At 39.0% G+C, this 19,599-nt stretch overlaps 1 protein-coding gene across 12 annotated transcripts in view; it reads left to right on the plus strand.

Annotated features, from left to right (window-relative positions):
• The window catches only part of MAST2 (microtubule associated serine/threonine kinase 2), a 191,898-nt gene that overhangs the window by 160,435 nt on the left and 11,864 nt on the right, over positions 1-19,599 (plus strand). For 11 of the 12 annotated variants that reach the window (XM_048058876.2, XM_067001380.1, XM_067001382.1 and 8 more), the window contains 12 exons: positions 606-667; positions 1,316-1,401; positions 3,354-3,562; positions 5,131-5,269; positions 5,699-5,831; positions 7,783-7,948; positions 8,983-9,084; positions 10,772-10,894; positions 12,391-12,500; positions 14,897-15,051; positions 16,098-16,402; positions 19,014-19,229. In XM_048058876.2, the coding sequence (XP_047914833.2) occupies positions 606-667; positions 1,316-1,401; positions 3,354-3,562; positions 5,131-5,269; positions 5,699-5,831; positions 7,783-7,948; positions 8,983-9,084; positions 10,772-10,894; positions 12,391-12,500; positions 14,897-15,051; positions 16,098-16,402; positions 19,014-19,229 (1,806 nt within the window). The remainder of the gene's footprint in view (positions 1-605; positions 668-1,315; positions 1,402-3,353; positions 3,563-5,130; positions 5,270-5,698; positions 5,832-7,782; positions 7,949-8,982; positions 9,085-10,771; positions 10,895-12,390; positions 12,501-14,896; positions 15,052-16,097; positions 16,403-19,013; positions 19,230-19,599) is intronic. The other variant, XM_067001384.1, reaches the window with a different exon arrangement.

Raw genomic sequence — 19,599 nt, forward strand, 5'->3', positions numbered from 1 at the left:
TTCTTTAGAAATGTGTGGAGATGTCAAGGTGCCTTATTTCCTTTCTGTAAGGAGGGCACCCAGAAATGTCAATGATGTCTGTTCAGAGACTAGTAGTTAATGTAGGATTTGGTTCTGCAAAGTTTATAGCATCTCCTAAGACAGCTGAGTAGCCTAAACTAACTGAATTTCTCACAGTTTGCTGCTGCTCAGCATTTTGCAGAATCGTATACATTTCATGGGGAGAGGTTGTTTGAAATGTAATTCTTTTTCTTTTCTGGAGTACAGAGGTGCCACCATCTTTTTGCATGGAGTAGGTTTTAACATTAACTAGCAGGCAGTTTCCTTAAACTTGCATTTGTTGCTTTTACTTATTGTAGAAACCATCTACAGTAAGTGATGCTGAGATTAGGACAATTAATTATATTCATCTTTATATAAAATGCCGCTTACAATTTACAAGATGTTAAAGGTTAGCACTGTATAATTGGGGTGACTTTTTACAGGGGGGAAGTATGTCCTTCATAATCTACAAGCACCTCTTAAAATCCTGTTTGTCTTGTACAAACAAAGAGAATAGTGTTTGATTGAGATCATTAGGAGTAATCTCTCCCCTTTCTTTTCAGAAATGGCCCAGCTGAATAGCTATGACAGCCCAGACACTCCTGAGACAGATGATTCAGTCGAGGTAAAGCAGTAATACACTCATACTGTCTAGCACATTTTTTTTCCCCTGGAAAGAAGTAGTCTACAATAAAGAATTAATTATAACACAGTGGAATTTTAATTTAAAAAAAAAAGCGCTGACATTCAAAAGCACTAAAGTATACACTCATAACAACGTGCAAATCTTTACTGTGGAGGTGAAATGCATAAAAGATGCAAACAGACGTTTATCATCAAATTTTGTTGATGTTTCTTTGGCGTTGCAAACAAAAATCGTTTGGAGAAACTCTTTACATTTGCATTTGTAAAACATGATGGGAATTGAAAAGAGATGAATTTACTTACAACTGCTGGAAAAATGTAGTTATACAACTCAATAGGTTTCAAAGATTCCTAGTTTTTTAGTTTATCGGTATTTTAAATATGTAGTTATGGAAAGGTCTGAATCTTATAGTCCGGTGATTTTCTGTGCAAGTACTTGCAGAGGAAATCTGCAAGGCTGCTAGGGATACAGATGATTATCCTGAAACTGAGGACTCCAGAGCTTTAGAAATGGTTTGAGTTTGGGTAAATGCTGCTTAAAGAAGAAAAGGACAAAAGAGTGAAGTATAGAATGAAGTCGCTTCTGTTCTCAATTTCCCTTCTTTTTTTTTTTTTCTTCTTTCCCCAGAGCCGTGGAGCCTCTGTCCAGTCAAAGAAAACTCCATCTGAAGAAGAGTTTGAAACTATTAAACTGATCAGTAACGGTGCTTATGGGTAGGGCTTTTTAGGCTTTGCTTTAAAAGAAAATACTATTATCATTCTACCCAGTAAAGGGTTATTACAAAGTTAGACAAATTACTGTTTTCTGTTGGGTCCAAAGTATAAAGAATTTTGCCTAGGTCTTGGTTCCATACTTGTGATGTCTTCTGCATTCTTGTGAGAGATGCCATTTCTTTCATGTTCTCAGGGTTTCTTAGGCAGTACCCCCTGTACCTGGAAGTATTTCCTGGCTGTGAAGGTCTTAACGTTGTGCTGAACTGGCACCCAGCTTCCAGATTATTGGTTGCTTGTAAAAATAAATTGCCCCACGTTAAAGCTTTCAGAATATTGTATTCCTAATCCCTTTGTGGCACAAATTTGCTGAAGCCCTTCCAAGCTGTGGCCTCAAATCTGTTCTTGTAGTAATTATTCCTGCAGCATCTTTTTGTGGTAGGTAGGTAAAATATAGACACTTCAGTACCTTGGCTTGAGATGACAAAAATGTTTTCCCAAAACATTGTTTCTAGGAGAAATATCGTCACTTAGTTTATTTTGGAATTTCCTAAACAATAGTTTGTTTTGAGTCTTAGAAAATTATTTTGTACCCCTTTCTTTATTGTATATCAAGGCACCCTACCTGCAGTTCCTTTCATGCTGAGTGTTTAAGTCCTGTGATTTCTGTTTGTATAAAGGCTACCTAACTGAGTGAGGGTAAAATTCTGTAGTTGCAGATGTTTTTGATGACTCATTCAAGCAGCAGGAATGTTGAGAAAGAAGTTGTTTATAGTTTTGCATTCTTCCATGTGTTCAGATTATATATGTAACATGGCTGTTTGTGAGCACTTGAAATACCAAGATAAATGCTAAAATTATATTGGGGCAAATGTGAGAAGTAATAAGGTAAGAGTGCTATTAGATTTTATTCATTGAAGAAAACAGAATGAAGCTGGTCAGTTAAAATTGTAACTGATCATCCAAACCTATCCTGAATTTTAAAGATGATTCCTGAACTCCTTGCAGTTCATAAATCATTGTGAATTATTTTGATTAGGCCATAACTATGAATAGTGATTCAGTAGGTCATAACAACAAAACTTAAGCCAGCATGTGCTTGAGTGTTTTGTAGAAGTGGGTGCTTAGTTAACAGCAACTTGTTTTTTATTTTAAATTGTGGAAAAAGTGTAGGTGTATTTTTCAGTCTATGAAGACACAATGGAGCAGGTTTGAAGCACTGTATTGTTAGACAAGAAGCTTTTTATGTTTTCAGTCACATTTCTGCACAGCCCCCGTGATTTAAAAATAACTTTGTAAAATGTGGGGAGATGTTGTAGTTCTCCTGTTACTCATTCCTGTCTTTATATTTGGGTGTATTTCACAGTCAGCTGCTTGTGAGACACAATACCATGTTAAATGCAATATACTCCAGAGAGAAGGAAGCAAGCATTGATTCAGAAACACAGGCAAACCGGATGAAAATTTCATTTGCGAACTGTGTTACTAATGTGCAGGAATCTAATGATCTGCAAATGATAGAAATGTAAGAGATACTGAAGGAAATCCCTCGTGACAGTGTTGCATCAATTAACTTTATGGAGCTTGGAAAGAAATTATGCTGATTTCATATATTTTGGATGTTTTTTAGTGAAATAGTGACTATAGTATTGAACAATACAAGCCTCATTGCGTTGACACTTAAGGAAATCTGTGACATTTGTGCCTGAATTATCTCCTTGTTAGTCACATCAACAAAAATGCTCCTGAATTCAAAAAGGCAGAGTAGCTTTTGGAAGGAAGCATGATAGGTCTCCTTTTTGAGGGGAGTTTGGCAATGAGATGGGATTTTATAGAGTCACAGGTATGTCTTATCAGGATCCATTCAAAACAGATACCATCAACTGTTTGTTTTTTGTTTTTTAAATAGTTCAAACTGAAAATGGAACTTTTGCTCTTGGTATGTGGTTTTCTAGAGCGGTGTATTTGGTGCGACACAAGACCACCCGTCAACGTTTTGCCATGAAGAAGATCAACAAACAGAACCTAATTTTGAGAAACCAGATCCAGCAGGCTTTTGTCGAGAGAGATATCTTAACATTTGCTGAGAACCCCTTTGTAGTCAGCATGTTCTGCTCCTTTGAGACCAAGCGCCATCTGTGCATGGTTATGGAGTACGTGGAAGGTATGTTTATCACCATCTACACCTGCAAAGCACATACATGTAATGAGTCTCATTATAAAAGATGCAGTTTCTAAGCGACTTATAAGATGTGTACTTTTGGGTGTAACATTGATGAGCACACTGCTCTGAATGCAATAGGGAGGAAGAACAACTTGTGTGTGCTATTTCTTTCTTCGTGTCGAGTGAGGTCAGTCGGCCCTGCAGCAGCAGGGGAGATCATGATGCCCTTTTAGGGAGGAGTATATGGACTGCTTGGGCTGAGCTGGAGAGATGTGAGTCATTCTGCCCCTAGTATGGTTTTGTATAAGGAGATACTCCAGTTGTGAATCTCTGTGACTAACACAGCATGATTGCAGTGGAACTGAGGAAACATAAAGCCACATGTAGAAAAGTTGTAGGGGTCAGAAGTCATCGTGAGCTTTCCAGTCCTCACTGGAAAGACATTCTCCTGCTCTCCTGTGTGATGGCATGGCAAGATTCATTGCATGCTTGCTTGGCATTAGAGAAAGGTAGTTAAGAAACATCACCAAGTGACACAGTCTTTGTTCCTTACCAGCCTTTTAAAAATACTGTGCTGCTTTGTTGTTTGCTTTTTTTCCTTACTTACTGGATTTGATTTGATTTGTTTTGATTTATTTTATTTATTTATTTATTTATTTATTAAAATTTTTTATTGCAAGTGATTTATTTCCTCTGGTGAACAGAACTAATTTCTTATGCCTGGCTTGCTTGACTGAATGTTTGTGGGAAGCAAACTTGTAGTTATCGTGTTAGCGCTCTTTCAGATAAATTAATGCAACGACAACAGATGTATTGACATAAAAAAAAATATTAATTCCTGTTTACAAGTAGAGATGAAGGTTGAATGAAATGTGTGGGCAGTATTCCTTCAGAAACTTGAATTGAGGACTCACAAACTTATTTTCATGGGTACCATTGTGTCCAATGGTGTGGCTGCTTCTCCATGCATGGGAAGAGCCAGGTAGTAGTCTTAGTATTTGCTTACTACTTTAAGAAGCTTGTATATCAGAAGTAGTGTCTGTCACAGTGGTGGAAAGCAAAGAAATTTATACAGAGGCAAAATGGTCATGAACAGTCCTTCCTTCAAGGCTTGCTTACAGTTGGGAAACGGCATCTGTACAATTGTTGAGATAAATATTTCTTGCTTTCCTGAGCCATACAGAAATTAACAGAAGTGCACTGGAGAGAAGGTTTATCCTGATGTGTTTTACTGATAATGAAGATGAGGCCAGAGGAATCTCAGTTCTACTCTTCAATCACAGTTTATTTTTTCAGCTGTTCAACACTCATTGGTGTTTTTTGTGTTGAGCCATTTTGGAGGAGAACAGGCATACCAAGCATACCTGCATCTCAGTTTTCCTAAGATTTTGATGTTTATTTGAAGCTCAAGACAGAGTTGAGAGACAGTTTTAGGATTTGGGGTAATGGGGTAGAGATACAAAGCCTTTAGGAAACTCAATCTAGTCACCTAGTATTGTAGTTCCATAGCTGTTCTTTGTTACTGGTATTTGCTATTTCACTGTGCCATATTTGCAACTTTTTTCTAGGAGGTGATTGTGCTACACTTCTCAAGAACATTGGTGCCCTACCTGTTGACATGGCGAGGATGTATTTTGCTGAAACTGTTCTAGCATTGGAGTACCTACACAATTACGGGATCGTTCACCGTGACCTAAAACCTGATAAGTAAGTCTTCAGCTCTTCAGAAGCTAGAGGAAGAGAGACAGTTCTTTGGAGGCTCTCTACATGGGCAGGAGGATGTGGGGGCTAGAGACAGTGGAGATTTTCGATGGTATCTAACATGCAGGAAGTTTTAGGGATTTGCTACTGATATACAGAACCAGACAGGCACTGAGAAAGAGTAGGAAGAATATTTTCAAATATTATCTTGACGCTATTGCTGCATTGGTGAAATATGGCAGAAGGCAGCCTGATTTCTGGCTGCCTTAGCAGCTCTGTGAGGTTCAGTTGCATGGGAGGTTGCAGGTGTTTGATGGAGCTGTAATGCTGAGAATGTGCTTAGCATTATCTTGTATTCTTCTTTTTTTTTTATTTTTAGTTCCTTTTGGGAAACAATTGAGTGTTGCATTATTTTGCTTCTCCTCTTTCTTCTAGTCTCCTGATAACTTCCATGGGTCACATTAAACTTACAGACTTTGGACTGTCTAAAATAGGGTTAATGAGTCTTACAACTAATCTTTATGAGGGACACATTGAGAAGGATACCAGGGAATTTCTGGACAAGCAGGTAAGCTTGGATAATTTTGTCTGTTGATGTGGGATCCAGTCCAGGATTCTGTCTTGGGTTTCAATCAGAGTTTGTAGCACTCCCTGTCTACCTTGATGCTGTGCTGTGTGCTTTATAATTGGAGGAAATGATACGAGTCCATTCTCATATTTGCACACAAATTTCTATGTTTTTCTTTTTTCTTTTTTTTTTTCTTTTTTTCAGTTTCTCATTTTGAAGTGATGCACTTGAGCTCTTAGTTCAGGATATCAAAGGTGTCCTTGACCACAGTGCAGGCATGAACAGGTTTTTTTAGGGATGTAACACTGCTTTTTCTGGAAGGTTATTCCACAGTCTCCCCCTTCTGGTGCTTAGAAAGTTCATGGCAAGTTCCAATATTTTTCTTCTTATAATTTTGTATGCTGGCTTAAACATTGATTTTCATCACCATGGTATTTCCTAAAGGTTACTTTCCTCTCTAGTCTTCATTTTGCTAGGCTTGACCAGTTACTTTCTTTTAGGTAAAGAGATAAATTTTACGTTGATGAATTAATAGCTCTTTCATGCACCTGTTTCAGCTTGAGATGATTTTTCCTGGGCATAGTTGACAGGAACTATATACTGTATTCTGGATACAGGCTCACAAGTGCCATGTATAATGGGATTATAAAATTCTTATCTCTTCTGAAAATACTTAGGATCACAGCTGAATTTTCTTTTTTAGCTGTGCCAAGTGTTAATTCATAATCATCCTATGATAAACTAAGAGCACACAAGGGATTGTCTTCTTTTGCTTCTGAGTCATAATGTTTTTTGCAGCAGGAGCTCTCCTTGGTCACTAGATCATGGTCTTGCATTTTGCAGCATTATATTTTTACAGCTACTTTGTTATTGTTGTTGCTTCCAAGCCCAAGGCAACCTAGTTCTTCCAACCTGACGTCCTCAGCCATTGCCTGTGCCAGCTGTACATCTCAAGTTTAAATGCTGAAGTGTGTCATCATACTGTGTTGCTAATTCTGCTAGTGCAGAGATGTAAGAGTTTTGTCAGAATTCAGTCCCTGATAGCTGTAGCTGTGCCAGTAGAAATCCATCAGGCAGACAGACATATTCAGACAGAATCTGCATTTTTTCCATATGCCTTAGTGCTCCAGAGAACGACTTAGCTGGTACATCCACACTAGGAACACTTCACAGTATATGATATGTGCTGGTGCGGCCTCACCTCGAGTACTGTGTGCAGTTCTGGGCACCACAGTACAAAAAGGACATTAAACTGTTGGAGAGTGTCCAGAGGAGGGTGACGAAGATGGTGAAGGGCCTAGAGGGGAAGACATATGAGGAGTGGCTGAGGTCACTGGGCCTGTTCAGCCTGGAGAAGAGGAGGCTGAGGGGGGACCTCATCGCAATCTACAACTTCCTCGCGAGGGGGAGTGGAGAGGCAGGTGACCTATTCTCTGTTATCACCAGTGACAGGACCCGAGGGAACGGTGTCAAGCTGAGGCACGGGAAGTTTAGGCTAAACGTCAGGAAGAGGTTCTTCACTGAAAGGGTGGTTGCACACTGGAACAGGCTCCCCAGTGAAGTAGTCACTGCACCAAGCCTGTCTGAATTTAAGAAGAGATTGGACTGTGCACTTAGTCACATGGTCTAAACTTTTGGGCAGACCTGTGCGGTGCCAGGAGTTGGACTTGATGATCCTTATGGGTCCCTTCCAACTCGGGATATTCTATGATTCTGTATCATTTCTGTGCAGGTAATGTGTTCCCTCTACAGACTCTTGCTACATGGAAATACTTTACAGCCTAGAGTGATTAGTGACAAAACATTAAGCTTCTTTCAAAGCTCTGAGGTTAAAACAAATCAAATGAAAAAAAAACACACCAAAAGAAAACCTAACACATACACTTAAATCAACTTTGATGTGAATTTGGCACTCTGTAGGCTGATTGCTTTCTTGTATGTTTCTCTTCAGGTCTGTGGGACTCCAGAATACATTGCGCCAGAAGTGATCCTGCGCCAGGGTTATGGGAAGCCCGTGGATTGGTGGGCCATGGGCGTTATCCTGTATGAGTTTCTAGTTGGCTGTGTTCCTTTCTTTGGTGACACGCCTGAAGAGCTGTTCGGACAAGTGATCAGTGGTATGTTTCTGTTCTGGTCCTCGAGGGATGTCAAAGTGTGCCCTGAAGTATAGCTTTAAAAGTATTGAGGATCTGTAGTTTACTCAAGATAGGCGATATATTAGGCAACGTTTCTTTCTTTCTAAATTTTTAGGTATTTATCTTTGCGTCAAAGTAGCGTTCATCTGATTCCAGCCATTGAACGTTGTTGAGTACTATCTTTCTAGATAGTTCTGCCAGTACGCATGGCGTGAGAGTTATGCAAGTCCCTGTAGGACTGGGGAAGAATATTTGAGGATTTTTTTCTGTTCTCTTTTAACGTAAATGGTGGAGAATATGAATGGAGCAGCTGCCAACTAGTCTAATTCACTCCGATTTGGGTTGTTTCTTCTGTAGGTGTAAATGTCAGCCAATTAGAAATTGTTGTAGAAATGAAGTAAAAAGGAAATTCTAAGCAAAAGAAATTGATGCCATTGTACTTGGTACCTTTATGTCTTGTGGATTTTTAAAACTCCTGCTTGGAGCTGGACGAACAATTGCTTTGTGTTCTCTCAGTGAATATGCTAGTGAAAACATTTCCTGTTGGGAATGCTTTCTGAAACAGTAAATTTTTAACACACTTGGCAAATATCCCTAGCAAAAAGCAGATTTCAGTGAAGAACTAAATTTGATGCATGAAATGCTTACCTATGAATTGTTCCAAGTATAACTAGTGTGGAATGTGCGGGCACAAGATACAGCTACAGTATTGTCAGTGTCATTGTTTATGGATTGTCATGGAAGTCCAATTTCAGACTTTATTAATAGAGTTCTTAATGCTTTTTTTCCTCCACAAGCAGTGCTTGGATTGACAGCAGCTCTAGCTGAGGCTGAATTTTATGCATTTTGGAAAATGTCAGTGCTTGAATTATATTAAGTATGCAAGCTGCTGAATTTAAGGTATTTGCAATTCTGGGGAAGGACTGAGCACTGCATTTTACAGTGTAGGAATGTGAATGGTTATTCAAATTGGTTGTGAAGCAGGTAGAAAATGTCAAGTCTTTTTTTGTCCCCAGATGAAATTGCCTGGCCAGAAGGTGATGATGCACTGCCACCAGATGCCCAGGATCTCATTTCTAAGCTTCTTCGCCAAAATCCTCTGGAAAGAATGGGAACAGGTAGGAAACTTGTGAATAGGAAAGTACTAGCCAGAAGCAGTAAAAGAGGCTACCTTGCCTCTGAGGCAAAGTACTAGCCAGAAGCAGTAAAAGAGGCTACCTTGCCTGTAAGACACACCAATCCCTGTTGAAAAATATTGGTCTAGAGCTGAGAAAATGTTTGTGCTGGGTTTTATGAAGCTCTGAAAATTAGTGTAGACTGTACATGTGTCAGACAGGTACTACTGTTTTGTTTGGAAAACAAGAGACACAATCAGGTTTGTAAAAACTTCTCAAATTTGTGCTATTCTAGTTAAGGCTTGAGGGTTGTGCCTTGATTTGAGAAGTGTATAATCAGATTTCTTTTCAGTTCCCTTCAACTCTGGGCTTAATCCCCTACAATGAAGTGAACTCATTGGTATGATAAAATAAATGAAAACTTTCCCATTCATAGGGACCTGTACTGTAGAATTCTCCAAACATACAACAAATTCTTGATACAATCCCTTTGGCAAAGTCAGATGTGTATGCCAATTTTTTTGTATTACAATGTCAGATTTAGAGTTTTACAAGCCAACACTTCTCATTTCCTGATAGTAAAAACAAAAACACAATGAAATAATCTTTAGCTGCCCTCCTGTTTTAAAGTAATTTTTCCAACACTGTGGCTTCACAGGACTGGTTGTCTGTTTCATAGATATCATTTGTTTGATTTAAATTTGGATTTTCAATTGATAAGGATAAAATTAAAAAAAAAAAAAAGATAAAATTAAAACTATTTAACAATTTCCAAAAGCAAGTATTTAGCAAACTTAACATATGTACATACGAGGGTGATGAATGGAACATAAATTAATAATATAATCAGATGATCTTCACATGTTTCTTGTCTATCTCAAATCCACGTACTTGAAAGGTGTTGCTGTCATGGAAAAGAGGTAGAGTTTTTTGCCTTATAAAATGAGTTGATGGACTGATTTTTTGATTCCTTACATACGTGTAATGCTGAGACTGCTGTTCCACTTGGCATCTCTTACTGCTACGGGCAGTCAGCAAACCTTTTATCTCTTTTCCTCCGCTATGCTCTTTTTGTTATTATTATTATAATGACAGTAACATCTTTTATGAATATTAATTTCATCTGAAAAAAAATCCCACATGCTAGCAGACAGATAATCCTTAGTTTTTCCTTCTGGGTACCCATGAGGTTGGTAACTCATAATATATTAGTTAAAAGATACTAATTCAGGAAGGTATGTAAGCCTCTACCTTGATTTAAACAAATGGATGAGTTTATTCATGAGAGTGGAGCCACTCACATGCAGAGTACCTTTCTTAGTTTGCTCTCTTTATTTAGCTATCAACAAGGTGGTATTTAGAATTTGGAAATTTTAAATTAAGATGTTAATTAGTTCTTAATCTTGCAATTTGCTGTGGAATGTAATAGCAGATGCTGTCTTCCAGCCAGTTTAGTCATGTGTTGTCATTAAATATGAAGAAGAGGTAGGAAGGAGTAAATCTTGGTCAGATTTTATCCTATATCACCACTTTGGTAAAAGGATGAGTTGTTTCTCAAAATTCCTGGAAAAGGTGTGATTTAAATGTACTTGGGTACATTCTTACAGACTCTTGATATTTTTAGGGTTTGCTTTTCTTGTTAATGCAAATGCTGAAAGAAATACTCTGCGATAAATGATGCTTATTTCAGGTAGTGCCTTTGAAGTGAAACAGCATCGGTTCTTTAAAGATTTGGACTGGAATGGATTACTTCGGCAGAAAGCTGAATTCATCCCACAGTTGGAATCTGAGGATGACACAAGCTATTTTGACAGTAAGACTAAAGATTAGGCATAAACTGCATTGTGTGTTTTGTGTGTACTTCATTTCTGAAGTTGTCAAAGATAAGTCATTGTTAGAAATTGAATAGAACGCTTGATGGAAATTCCTTTTAAAAGTTTCTGTTGAATGCCAAATAAGGTTTCTTTGAAAGCAAATGAATTTTAAATGAAAAAAATGTGTCTGTTAAAGTCAATTGGCCTTTCACTGGTGCCTGTGGACTTGCCAGCCTCGACCCTGCAGTGAGAGATGCTGTATTTGTTATGCTGGCTTTATTACAGGTCTTCCAAAGCATTTGGTGTATCCAACTTCCTTGAGTTTCTGAGGAATGGAGGAATATTTCCCTAGTGACTGTTTTCAGCCAGTAAATGTTTCTTTTCTAAAAAACAAAACCAAAACAAAACAAAAAACCCACCACCCAAACCTTGAAGACAAATGTGAATTGCCATGGTATGAATACTATGCAAGATTCGTGGCATTTCCAGATAAGAGAGACCCAGTACAGCAGCTCTGAATGCATCCTGTTGGGTAGAAGCACCACATGATGTTCAGCAGTGCATGTCAGTGGGTCTATCATGTGGGAACAACAAACTCCCCAGTTATCCAGGCATGCTCAGCACGTTATCAGGATGACTTTAATGCAAGCCCTATGTAAGGACTGGAATTCTCACATCCAGAAGTATCTCACGTAGGCGTTGATAAGGGTTGGCGTTGCTGTTATAATGCCGAAAATTTTAGAATTTATAAAAGTATCTTTCTGGCTGATACAGTACAGCAAATTTGGCTCAGCGTAGCAATCGGCTTTCTGTAGCCAAATTTATTAACATCCCCTTCTGCAAAATCTAATGTGGCTGGCTTAGAATTACAGTGCTGCAAATCTCATAGCACAAAATCTCTTTGGAAGCAGTTTAGATTTTTGCATTAAAAATAGCTTTGCATATTGGCTGCTTGCCCATTTTCTTTCACAAAACCTAATCCTTTTCTAGTTGTGGGAGGGAAAAGAGGAAATATTTTGGGGGGTAAATATTTTTATTTTTTAAAGAGGGCTTGTATCTATGTATGCAGGGCAGACTTTGTACAATCATAAAGCTGTTGATTGGAAATTGGGGCAGTGAATTGTTTCCTTGTCTCCTTCCATTGGATTGGTATGCCTTAGGGAAGAAATATTCTTACTACAAAGGGTCTGCAGAATTAGACACACATAAAATTTGTGCTGAGTATCAGCATTTAGAGTATGGCTGATGATATAAGATAAATTCAGTTGGAAGGAGGTATTCTTCACTGCTAATTGTACAGGATGAGCAAAACTAGATGAATGTGTTTCAATATTAAAGAAAATACATTTTATGATGTATGAATGCTCCAAGTTCTTTGTAGGTAGACAAGTAGGAATTGGTGTAAAGGCTGTTCTGGGGTAAGCATGCACTGCTTGAGGTGTAAGAGCTATCAAAGCTCAGTGCACTGGTGAAATCTGCTATGTGTTGTTTACAGCCCGCTCAGAACGGTACCAACACCTGGATTCAGAAGAGGAGGAGGACACTAATGATGATGATCATGTGGAAATACGTCAGTTCTCCTCATGCTCACCAAGGTTCAGCAAGGTAGGAGCATGCTAGCTTGTTGGAAGAAAAAAGTCTAGAGAGGAACACCATTTCAGAGGCCTTCAATGCTTCATATGAGGTAGATTTTACTCATGCAGATGATATGTGGGAATTGCATGATGTTTACTATTGACTAAGGAAAGAAAGAACTATGGACATATGTTTGCTCTGTGATAGTTTATGTCCTGTTAGAAGGTGGGTGCAAGGTTAATAGGAGAATGACGTTTTGTATTTCTCAGTGTTTCACTAATACGCAAGTTACTGCCGAGGTCTCTCCTGCATCTGATAGCCTGATGTTTTTACTAATGACTTTGATGCTGGCATAGGGAGTGCCCAAAGATTGTTTGATTTGAGCACTGTCATTCTGAAAAAGATATTCCAGTAGGTGACAAGATGGTATTAGGATGAAAATTGATTTTGACATTTTGGAAAAATGGTCTAAACTCAAGGGGATCCCATGCAGTAAGAGCAAATGCAAAGTTCTACACCTCTGCTATTCATTGTTTTTAACAAAAGGTGACATGGCAGTTTGAAAGAGAAGGATCATAGCACATTGGGGTACATCGTGCACCATGAGGTAAATACGCCTGATTATTGAGGCAAAAAGGCAATTATCATAGAGAGCAAGCAAGGATATGTTCTGCAAGGTAAATGAAGAAATCCCTTCCGTCTGTTTTAACAGTAGATGGGGTTTAGCTGGAGTACTCTGTCCTGTTCTGGGCAATGTTCTTGAAAGTAAACGTGGAACAGTAAAAGAGAGGAAAGCAAAAAAAAGTGATCTGAGATCTACAAAGTGTAAAACCTAAAAGATTTCCAAATACATATCTGTTAGAGAGAAGGGAGTATATGTTGCTCTTCCTGTTCTACCCAAAATAGGTATGGAAACATCAGCAAAAAGGAGTTATCGATTAGATGGTAAGAAGAAGTTTCCAATTCTGAAAATTAATTAGGCAGTGGTGCACTTTCTGGATTCAATATGCCTTAACTCAGGCCTGTGCAGGTCTCTTAATTCTGATTCAGGTGATCTGAAATAAACTGCTATTCCAGACATTTCAAAATTGTACAACTCCACTATTAGCTTAGATTAAATGAAGTATGTTTGAGGGAGAGGCAGAAGAGAGAAGAAAGGCAGAAGGGAGAAGAATCGCTCTTTTGAGGTCAGCCCTCTCTATGAACAGTAGAGCATATTTCCCACGTCTTGTTGAGAAGGGAGTATGCATTTTATATAGAGCTGCTGAAAGATTTATTTTTTCATGACAGTTCCTCTAGGTTTCCTCTACTGAAGTCAGTTTTGAAGCACCAGTTCATTCTTCTTTGTCCTTAGATGGGCTACAGTAGCTTAAGTAACAGTTACTATGAATTTTATGGATTTGCTCCTGATTTGAATCACCAAAAGTATGCTTAAAATTGGACCTGACAATTAGTTGGGATTTTGAAAAAGTTCTCATGAGTATGTAAGGGTTTCTTTTCTTCTGTCTTTTCTCACCATGAGTATTATTCTTCTGTTAGACTGAAGCTTTTCTTTAGGGTTCAATGTTTTTGCCACAAAGAGAAAAAGTTCACTTTTAATGAATTTATTTTAAGATCTGGAAAATTATACAGCATTTGTAATGTGGGAGGCATAAAAGACTCATTATATTTTGAAATTCTTGCCTGACAATTCAGCCATATGATTTATTAATAGTTATCTTGTTGATGCTCTGAATTTTTAATAACATTATTTTCATTAATCTCTTCTTATGTAAATTAGGTCCACAGTCAAGTGTAGTTTTAAAAGGATGGATTTTTTTGCTTAATCATTTAATTATTTAAAGACGGCTGTAAAACCAAGAAAGGCACTTTCATTAAGCTGTCAGCATTATAGTAGATTCCTTGAGGAGGGCAGGACTTTTTTGTTCTGAAATAAGCTTGGGGCAATGCTGATAGACTGATGATAATGAAATGGGGTCATGAGCATGATGCCTATCACTGAATTGAATTTGTATAGTAAGATTTCAAGATTCAGATGCCAGCCTTCAAGACTTGTGGAGTCTGCTTTAGCAATATCTCTTCTTAGATATGAGAATTGTTAAAATAATAATGATAATCATAAAATAGTAATTAGTTTCTAGAAAAATCTTAGTATTTCTGTGGTGTGTTGGGCTGTTTTCAGAGGACAGGTGTTGAGTGCTGTTGTAGAAAAGCATATTCAATGTTTCTGAATTTTACCTGTTTCCTTTTCTCCCTGGTACTCTTTGAGCATGTCACATCTGCACTGTGTTATTTAGTCAAAGAGCATTGCCAAGTTCATACTTTCAGGGAATATCTTCCATCTTGAGAAGAGATTGTGCCCCTTGGTCAGAAGAGGCCATGTAGGTTTGTTTTCTCTGTACAGAAGAATCTTTTGCTGTACGCAGGTGTACAGCAGCATGGAACGTCTTTCCATCCACGAAGAGAGGAAAACTCCACCACCAACTAAACGGAGTCTGAGTGAAGAAAAAGATGACCGACTGGACAGCCTTGGTGGCTTGAAAAGCCGAGACCGCAGCTGGGTGATTGGGTCTCCTGAAATGTAAGTTAAGTAGAACTAAATTTTTTGTTTTCTCAAAGCATATGAGAAGGGCTGATCTGTTCCAAAATGTTCCATGTCCGCTTTTAGGTCAGGAATGCTTCATGTGGTATTTCCACAGGTGAGACCTGACAAGTGGAAGAGATAGCTGAAAACAAATGTGTAGAAATTATATAGTCCTTAAATGTATCCAGTTAAGTACTAATTTCTCCTAAATTTGTAGCAAATACGTTAAATTAATTTAAAGGAATTTTAACCTTCAGTAAAGCTTTCCATTTGTGGAAAAGCTAGTTCTGCTGGACATGTACCAACAGCAGTATTTTCTTCAACATCAGAGAATCCAAAGTCTGGTCTTTTTGCCATTTGTCACAAATTAGAGAAACCATTAGGACAGTACAAAGTTTCCAAAGTTCAGAATATTCCCCCCAAATCTTTTGTTCTAATAAAAAACATCAGGAAAATATACAAATGCCCAGAATTTGGATAACTACCATGTTTCCAGCATAACTGAAATAATTGTCAAACTTGTCTTCAAAAAGGGCGCTCTCTCATTTTGTGCAACTCCTGTAAAGCTTTTACACTAAAATTTGACATTGGAAAGATCATAAAATGTGGTTGTGATCTAGTCTGTATGACTCCATTCAAAAAACATTTTATAGATTATGCTTTCAACTGATGTTCTCTTCTTCTTGAATCAGGCCTTCCTGGCTTGAAATTTACAGCCGCTTTGAAAGAGAAATTAATGCCAAAAGTGGATGGTGATTTGCATTTTGTAATTGTGATTTTTATAATATTTAGTATCATATTTATTGCACTATATCTATTTTCTTTTGTTCTATTTCTTTCTTAGAAGGGATATGCTGGAAATCTAAGCTCAGGTGATATCCCCAAGCTTTGCTGTTTTAGCTCCTAGTGATGTAGCTTGGTCTCATATCTTCACCTTAAATTGGCTTCAGATGTGCGAGTTGGGTCTGTGCACTCTTTTTGTCCTTTAAAGTTCATCATTCTGCTAACTTAACTGAGGGGCTATGTCTTGTTTTCTCTTTCAGATTGCGTAAGCGCTTGTCCATGTCTGAGTCCTCGCACACAGAGAGCGACTCCAGTCCACCCTTGACAGTCCGCCGACGCTGCTCAGGGCTTCTCGACATGCCCCGTTTTGCCATCTCCACCGAGGACGAGGGAACTGTACTCAAAAGGCCGCAGTCGGAGGGGATGCTGCTATCTGCTGTGCAGTCCCGGGAGGGGCTGCCGGTGCCCATTCCAGAACAGCCCGTGGAGCAGGAGCTGCAGCTGGAAGGTGATGCCGGATCCACCACCCCCTCCACAGCTGTCAGCAGCACCTCGACACTGGCAGGTATGTGCTCAGCCTCATGATGTCGTGCTCTGCAAGAAAGCTGTGTTAGCTTACAGATAGAAACTGCATAAAACTGGGTTTAGATGTCAGGTGAAGTGGATGTCTCTTGCTAAATAGTTTTTCTAGCATAGTTTTGTGGCTGTGCTTGCCTTTGAAATAGCATCAGTAGTTTAATCTCTTCAAAATTACATCTTTTATTTCAAACTAAAGGTCTTATGCTTAAAACCCATGTGATCTATGTCTACTTAAAACCATTATGCGTATGTTTTAAGCATTAGTTCAGAGCAGATCACTGCTGAGGTGGGGATAGAGAATATGGTTGTTTAGCCATACTAAAAGATAGCCACTTCCTATGATTTTATTTATCTGAAAGCTCTAGTTTTGAGTAGAGACTTGATATTTAATAGGGTGTGTGGTTTGTGTCAAGGACCTGCTACTTGATATCTCAGCCAAATATATCTAAATTTAGCCAAGTTACAGTCCTTAAAAATGCATCTTGCATAGGTGTAGTGGAGTGGTGTTAGAACTCAGTGTCTGACTTCCCAGAAGCAGTGTCTTTCGTGGGGTCATTTTCCAACACTGGGCTGAGCAGAACTTTTCCTGCAGTGGTGCCCTGGGCTGCTGCAGTGCTGGGGAGGCTCCAGCTCTCCTGTTCTGGGTACAGAGTTGGCCAGAGCTGGGAACTGGTGGAAAGTAGCGAGGAGGAAGGATTGGGGGAGAAAGTAAATTTGGGCCAATGAGGGGAGCAGGGAAGTTGAAATGAAGGCTGGCAAAATAATATTTGAGAAGGGAGGTACAGCTGGGGGAAGAGCTAGAGCGTAGAATAAGAATAAGGACTAGTGGGGTAACAAAGTAAGAAACCATTGATGGGGGAAACAGAGTAAAGGCAAAGAGGTTGTGGATGGAAAGGAAAGGGGTAATGAGCAAGGAGTCAGAGTGGCAGTGAGACTGGACAAGGACGAGATGAAGGGCACTGCTTAGATGGGATGTTGGATTGTTTGGAGGTGGAAAGAAAGGTCTTAGAGCAAATTTGTCTCCAGACTGTAGTGAAGCCCAAGATTTCCATGTCTCATTATTCCTCTTCTGCAATCCAGTCTGTGAAATTTACTCCAAAGTTGTCCCATTCCCCTCCAAGGGTTATCCTCCCAAAAGAGGCCCAGTACAGCTATCACTGCTCCATTAACCCATGTAAAAACGTGTGGGAATGAAGGAAGTAATTTACCACGGACTTGGATGACATTGGTGCCATAGTGAAACCATGGGACAGAAATCTCAGCTTCTAGAATTCGTACTGAAAGCTTAGACATGTGCCAATGAAATTGCAAGAACATTTTCACTGTAAATTTGAGCAACTACAAGTTGAAATATGTAAAGCCGAAGCTTTGGTGGGCAGGCTGCTCAATGAGCTTGATGTATTAGACTTAATACAGTGCGTGGAATTCAGGGGTACCATTGCTTCAGTGTCCCCAACCTGGGAAGTTAAGTTAGAGACAGGGGGCTGTAGGAAAAGATTTTCATTCAACTTGCTGCCTCAGAGTGCTCTTCTAATGCATATCACAGCCTTTTCATGTGCAGCCTCTGATTCTGGGTTCCTTATTGTCTGGAAGCTTTATTTGAGACTCTGTGGCTGTTAAATGTTGAACTGGCATCTGGTAATGAAGTCTTTGAGACCGGTGCTCTGAATTTTTATTTTCCTGGTACTTCCTGCTTTACTTAGTATGCAGAGCCGTGGTGCCCACTTAAATAACAATGATCAATGTTTTGTTCTGTCCTCATTGTTCAAAATGTGGCCCTTAGGCTTTATTTATTGCATGCTGCTCAAAATTTGCTTTTGAAGACAGAATGATTAATTTCCCATGTGGACTTGCTGTGATGCTTACCCCTTTAATTTCTGAGCACCTTGTAAATTCTAATTAATGTATTTTCACAGTGCCCCTTTAAGGTATTGATGGGGAACTGAGGCACAGAGCTTGTGTACACCCCCTATGCCCCAGCATCTGCTAATGCTTTATGCCCAGGCTGATTTTCAAGATTACTTTGCATTTTATATATAATTATAGAAGGTTAGGTAATTCAAGCCTAAATTGCAATGGTGCACAGAAGGGGGCAAATTGAGGTTGTCTTTCCAACCACATTTTTGCTTTCTCTGACTTTAGTACCTTAATATTCTCTTAAAGTGGCTTTTTTATGTATGACTCCAATAAAACCTGTCTCTTCTATTAGTGGCAGGTTTTAACTCAAAGATTGACGATTCTTGCTGGTTGTAAAAGTGGAGCACTTTCCATAAACATGTTTACTTCTATGAACAATTCCATTGAAAAGGCTTGCTTGCTTTCAGAACTGCAGCACAGATGTAGGATTCGTGCAACTCTGCTACTGAGCAATGTGATTTCATTAGAAAGCTTTTCCAACAGAATAGAAACTGCTAATTTTCTGTATTCAGAATAACACCATTTCTGTAAATAAAAATTCAAGCCCTGGGGTTTCTTCTTAGGAAAATTTACTCTTGGACTTCATGTAAACATGACTTTGATTTAATGTATTTTGCCTGTAGGGGAATAGACTGTTAGGAATTCCCTGTGGTTCTAATCTGTTTTAATTTAAACTGTAGCTGGGAGCACTGCAGATTTCTCTGATCCACGCGCTCGCAGTAATAGCAATGAAGGCCCAGACTTTACCACTCCAAAAGCCATCAGCGATTTGGCAGTGCGGCGGGCACGACACAGGTTGCTCTCTGGGGAATCCGGGGAGAAACGTACCTCAAGACCTGTCAATAAAGTGATTAAATCAGCATCCGCTACTGCCTTGTCTCTCATGATTCCCTCAGGTAAGAAATGCCTTGTGTTAGGCATTGTGAGAATCTGCAAGCACTAAACAGAAGATTTGCAGACAGATCCTCCCCCTTTCGCTCTCCTGGAATAATGCCTTAGCTGGCAGGAAGGGACCGATGTAGCTTTTACAATTGGTGAATGTTTACAGCTCACCAGGATAATAGTATTGCTTTGCCCCGGACAGGAGTATTGTGTGTGGTCAGACTGCAGCTTCTGTAAGTGGCAGCTTTCCGTGAGTTGTTCTGTTTAAATTGGCTCCTGGAGCATAAGCTGCTCTCTAGACAATGGTGCAGCAAGGAGGTATATCGACACAGAACATTTGTTAACCCTCAAGATGCTGCTTTTATTTTATTTTGTTTTATTTTA

The sequence above is a fragment of the Anser cygnoides genome, chromosome 8 (assembly GCF_040182565.1).
Source record: "Anser cygnoides isolate HZ-2024a breed goose chromosome 8, Taihu_goose_T2T_genome, whole genome shotgun sequence".
NCBI classification, from domain to species: Eukaryota; Metazoa; Chordata; class Aves; order Anseriformes; family Anatidae; genus Anser; species Anser cygnoides.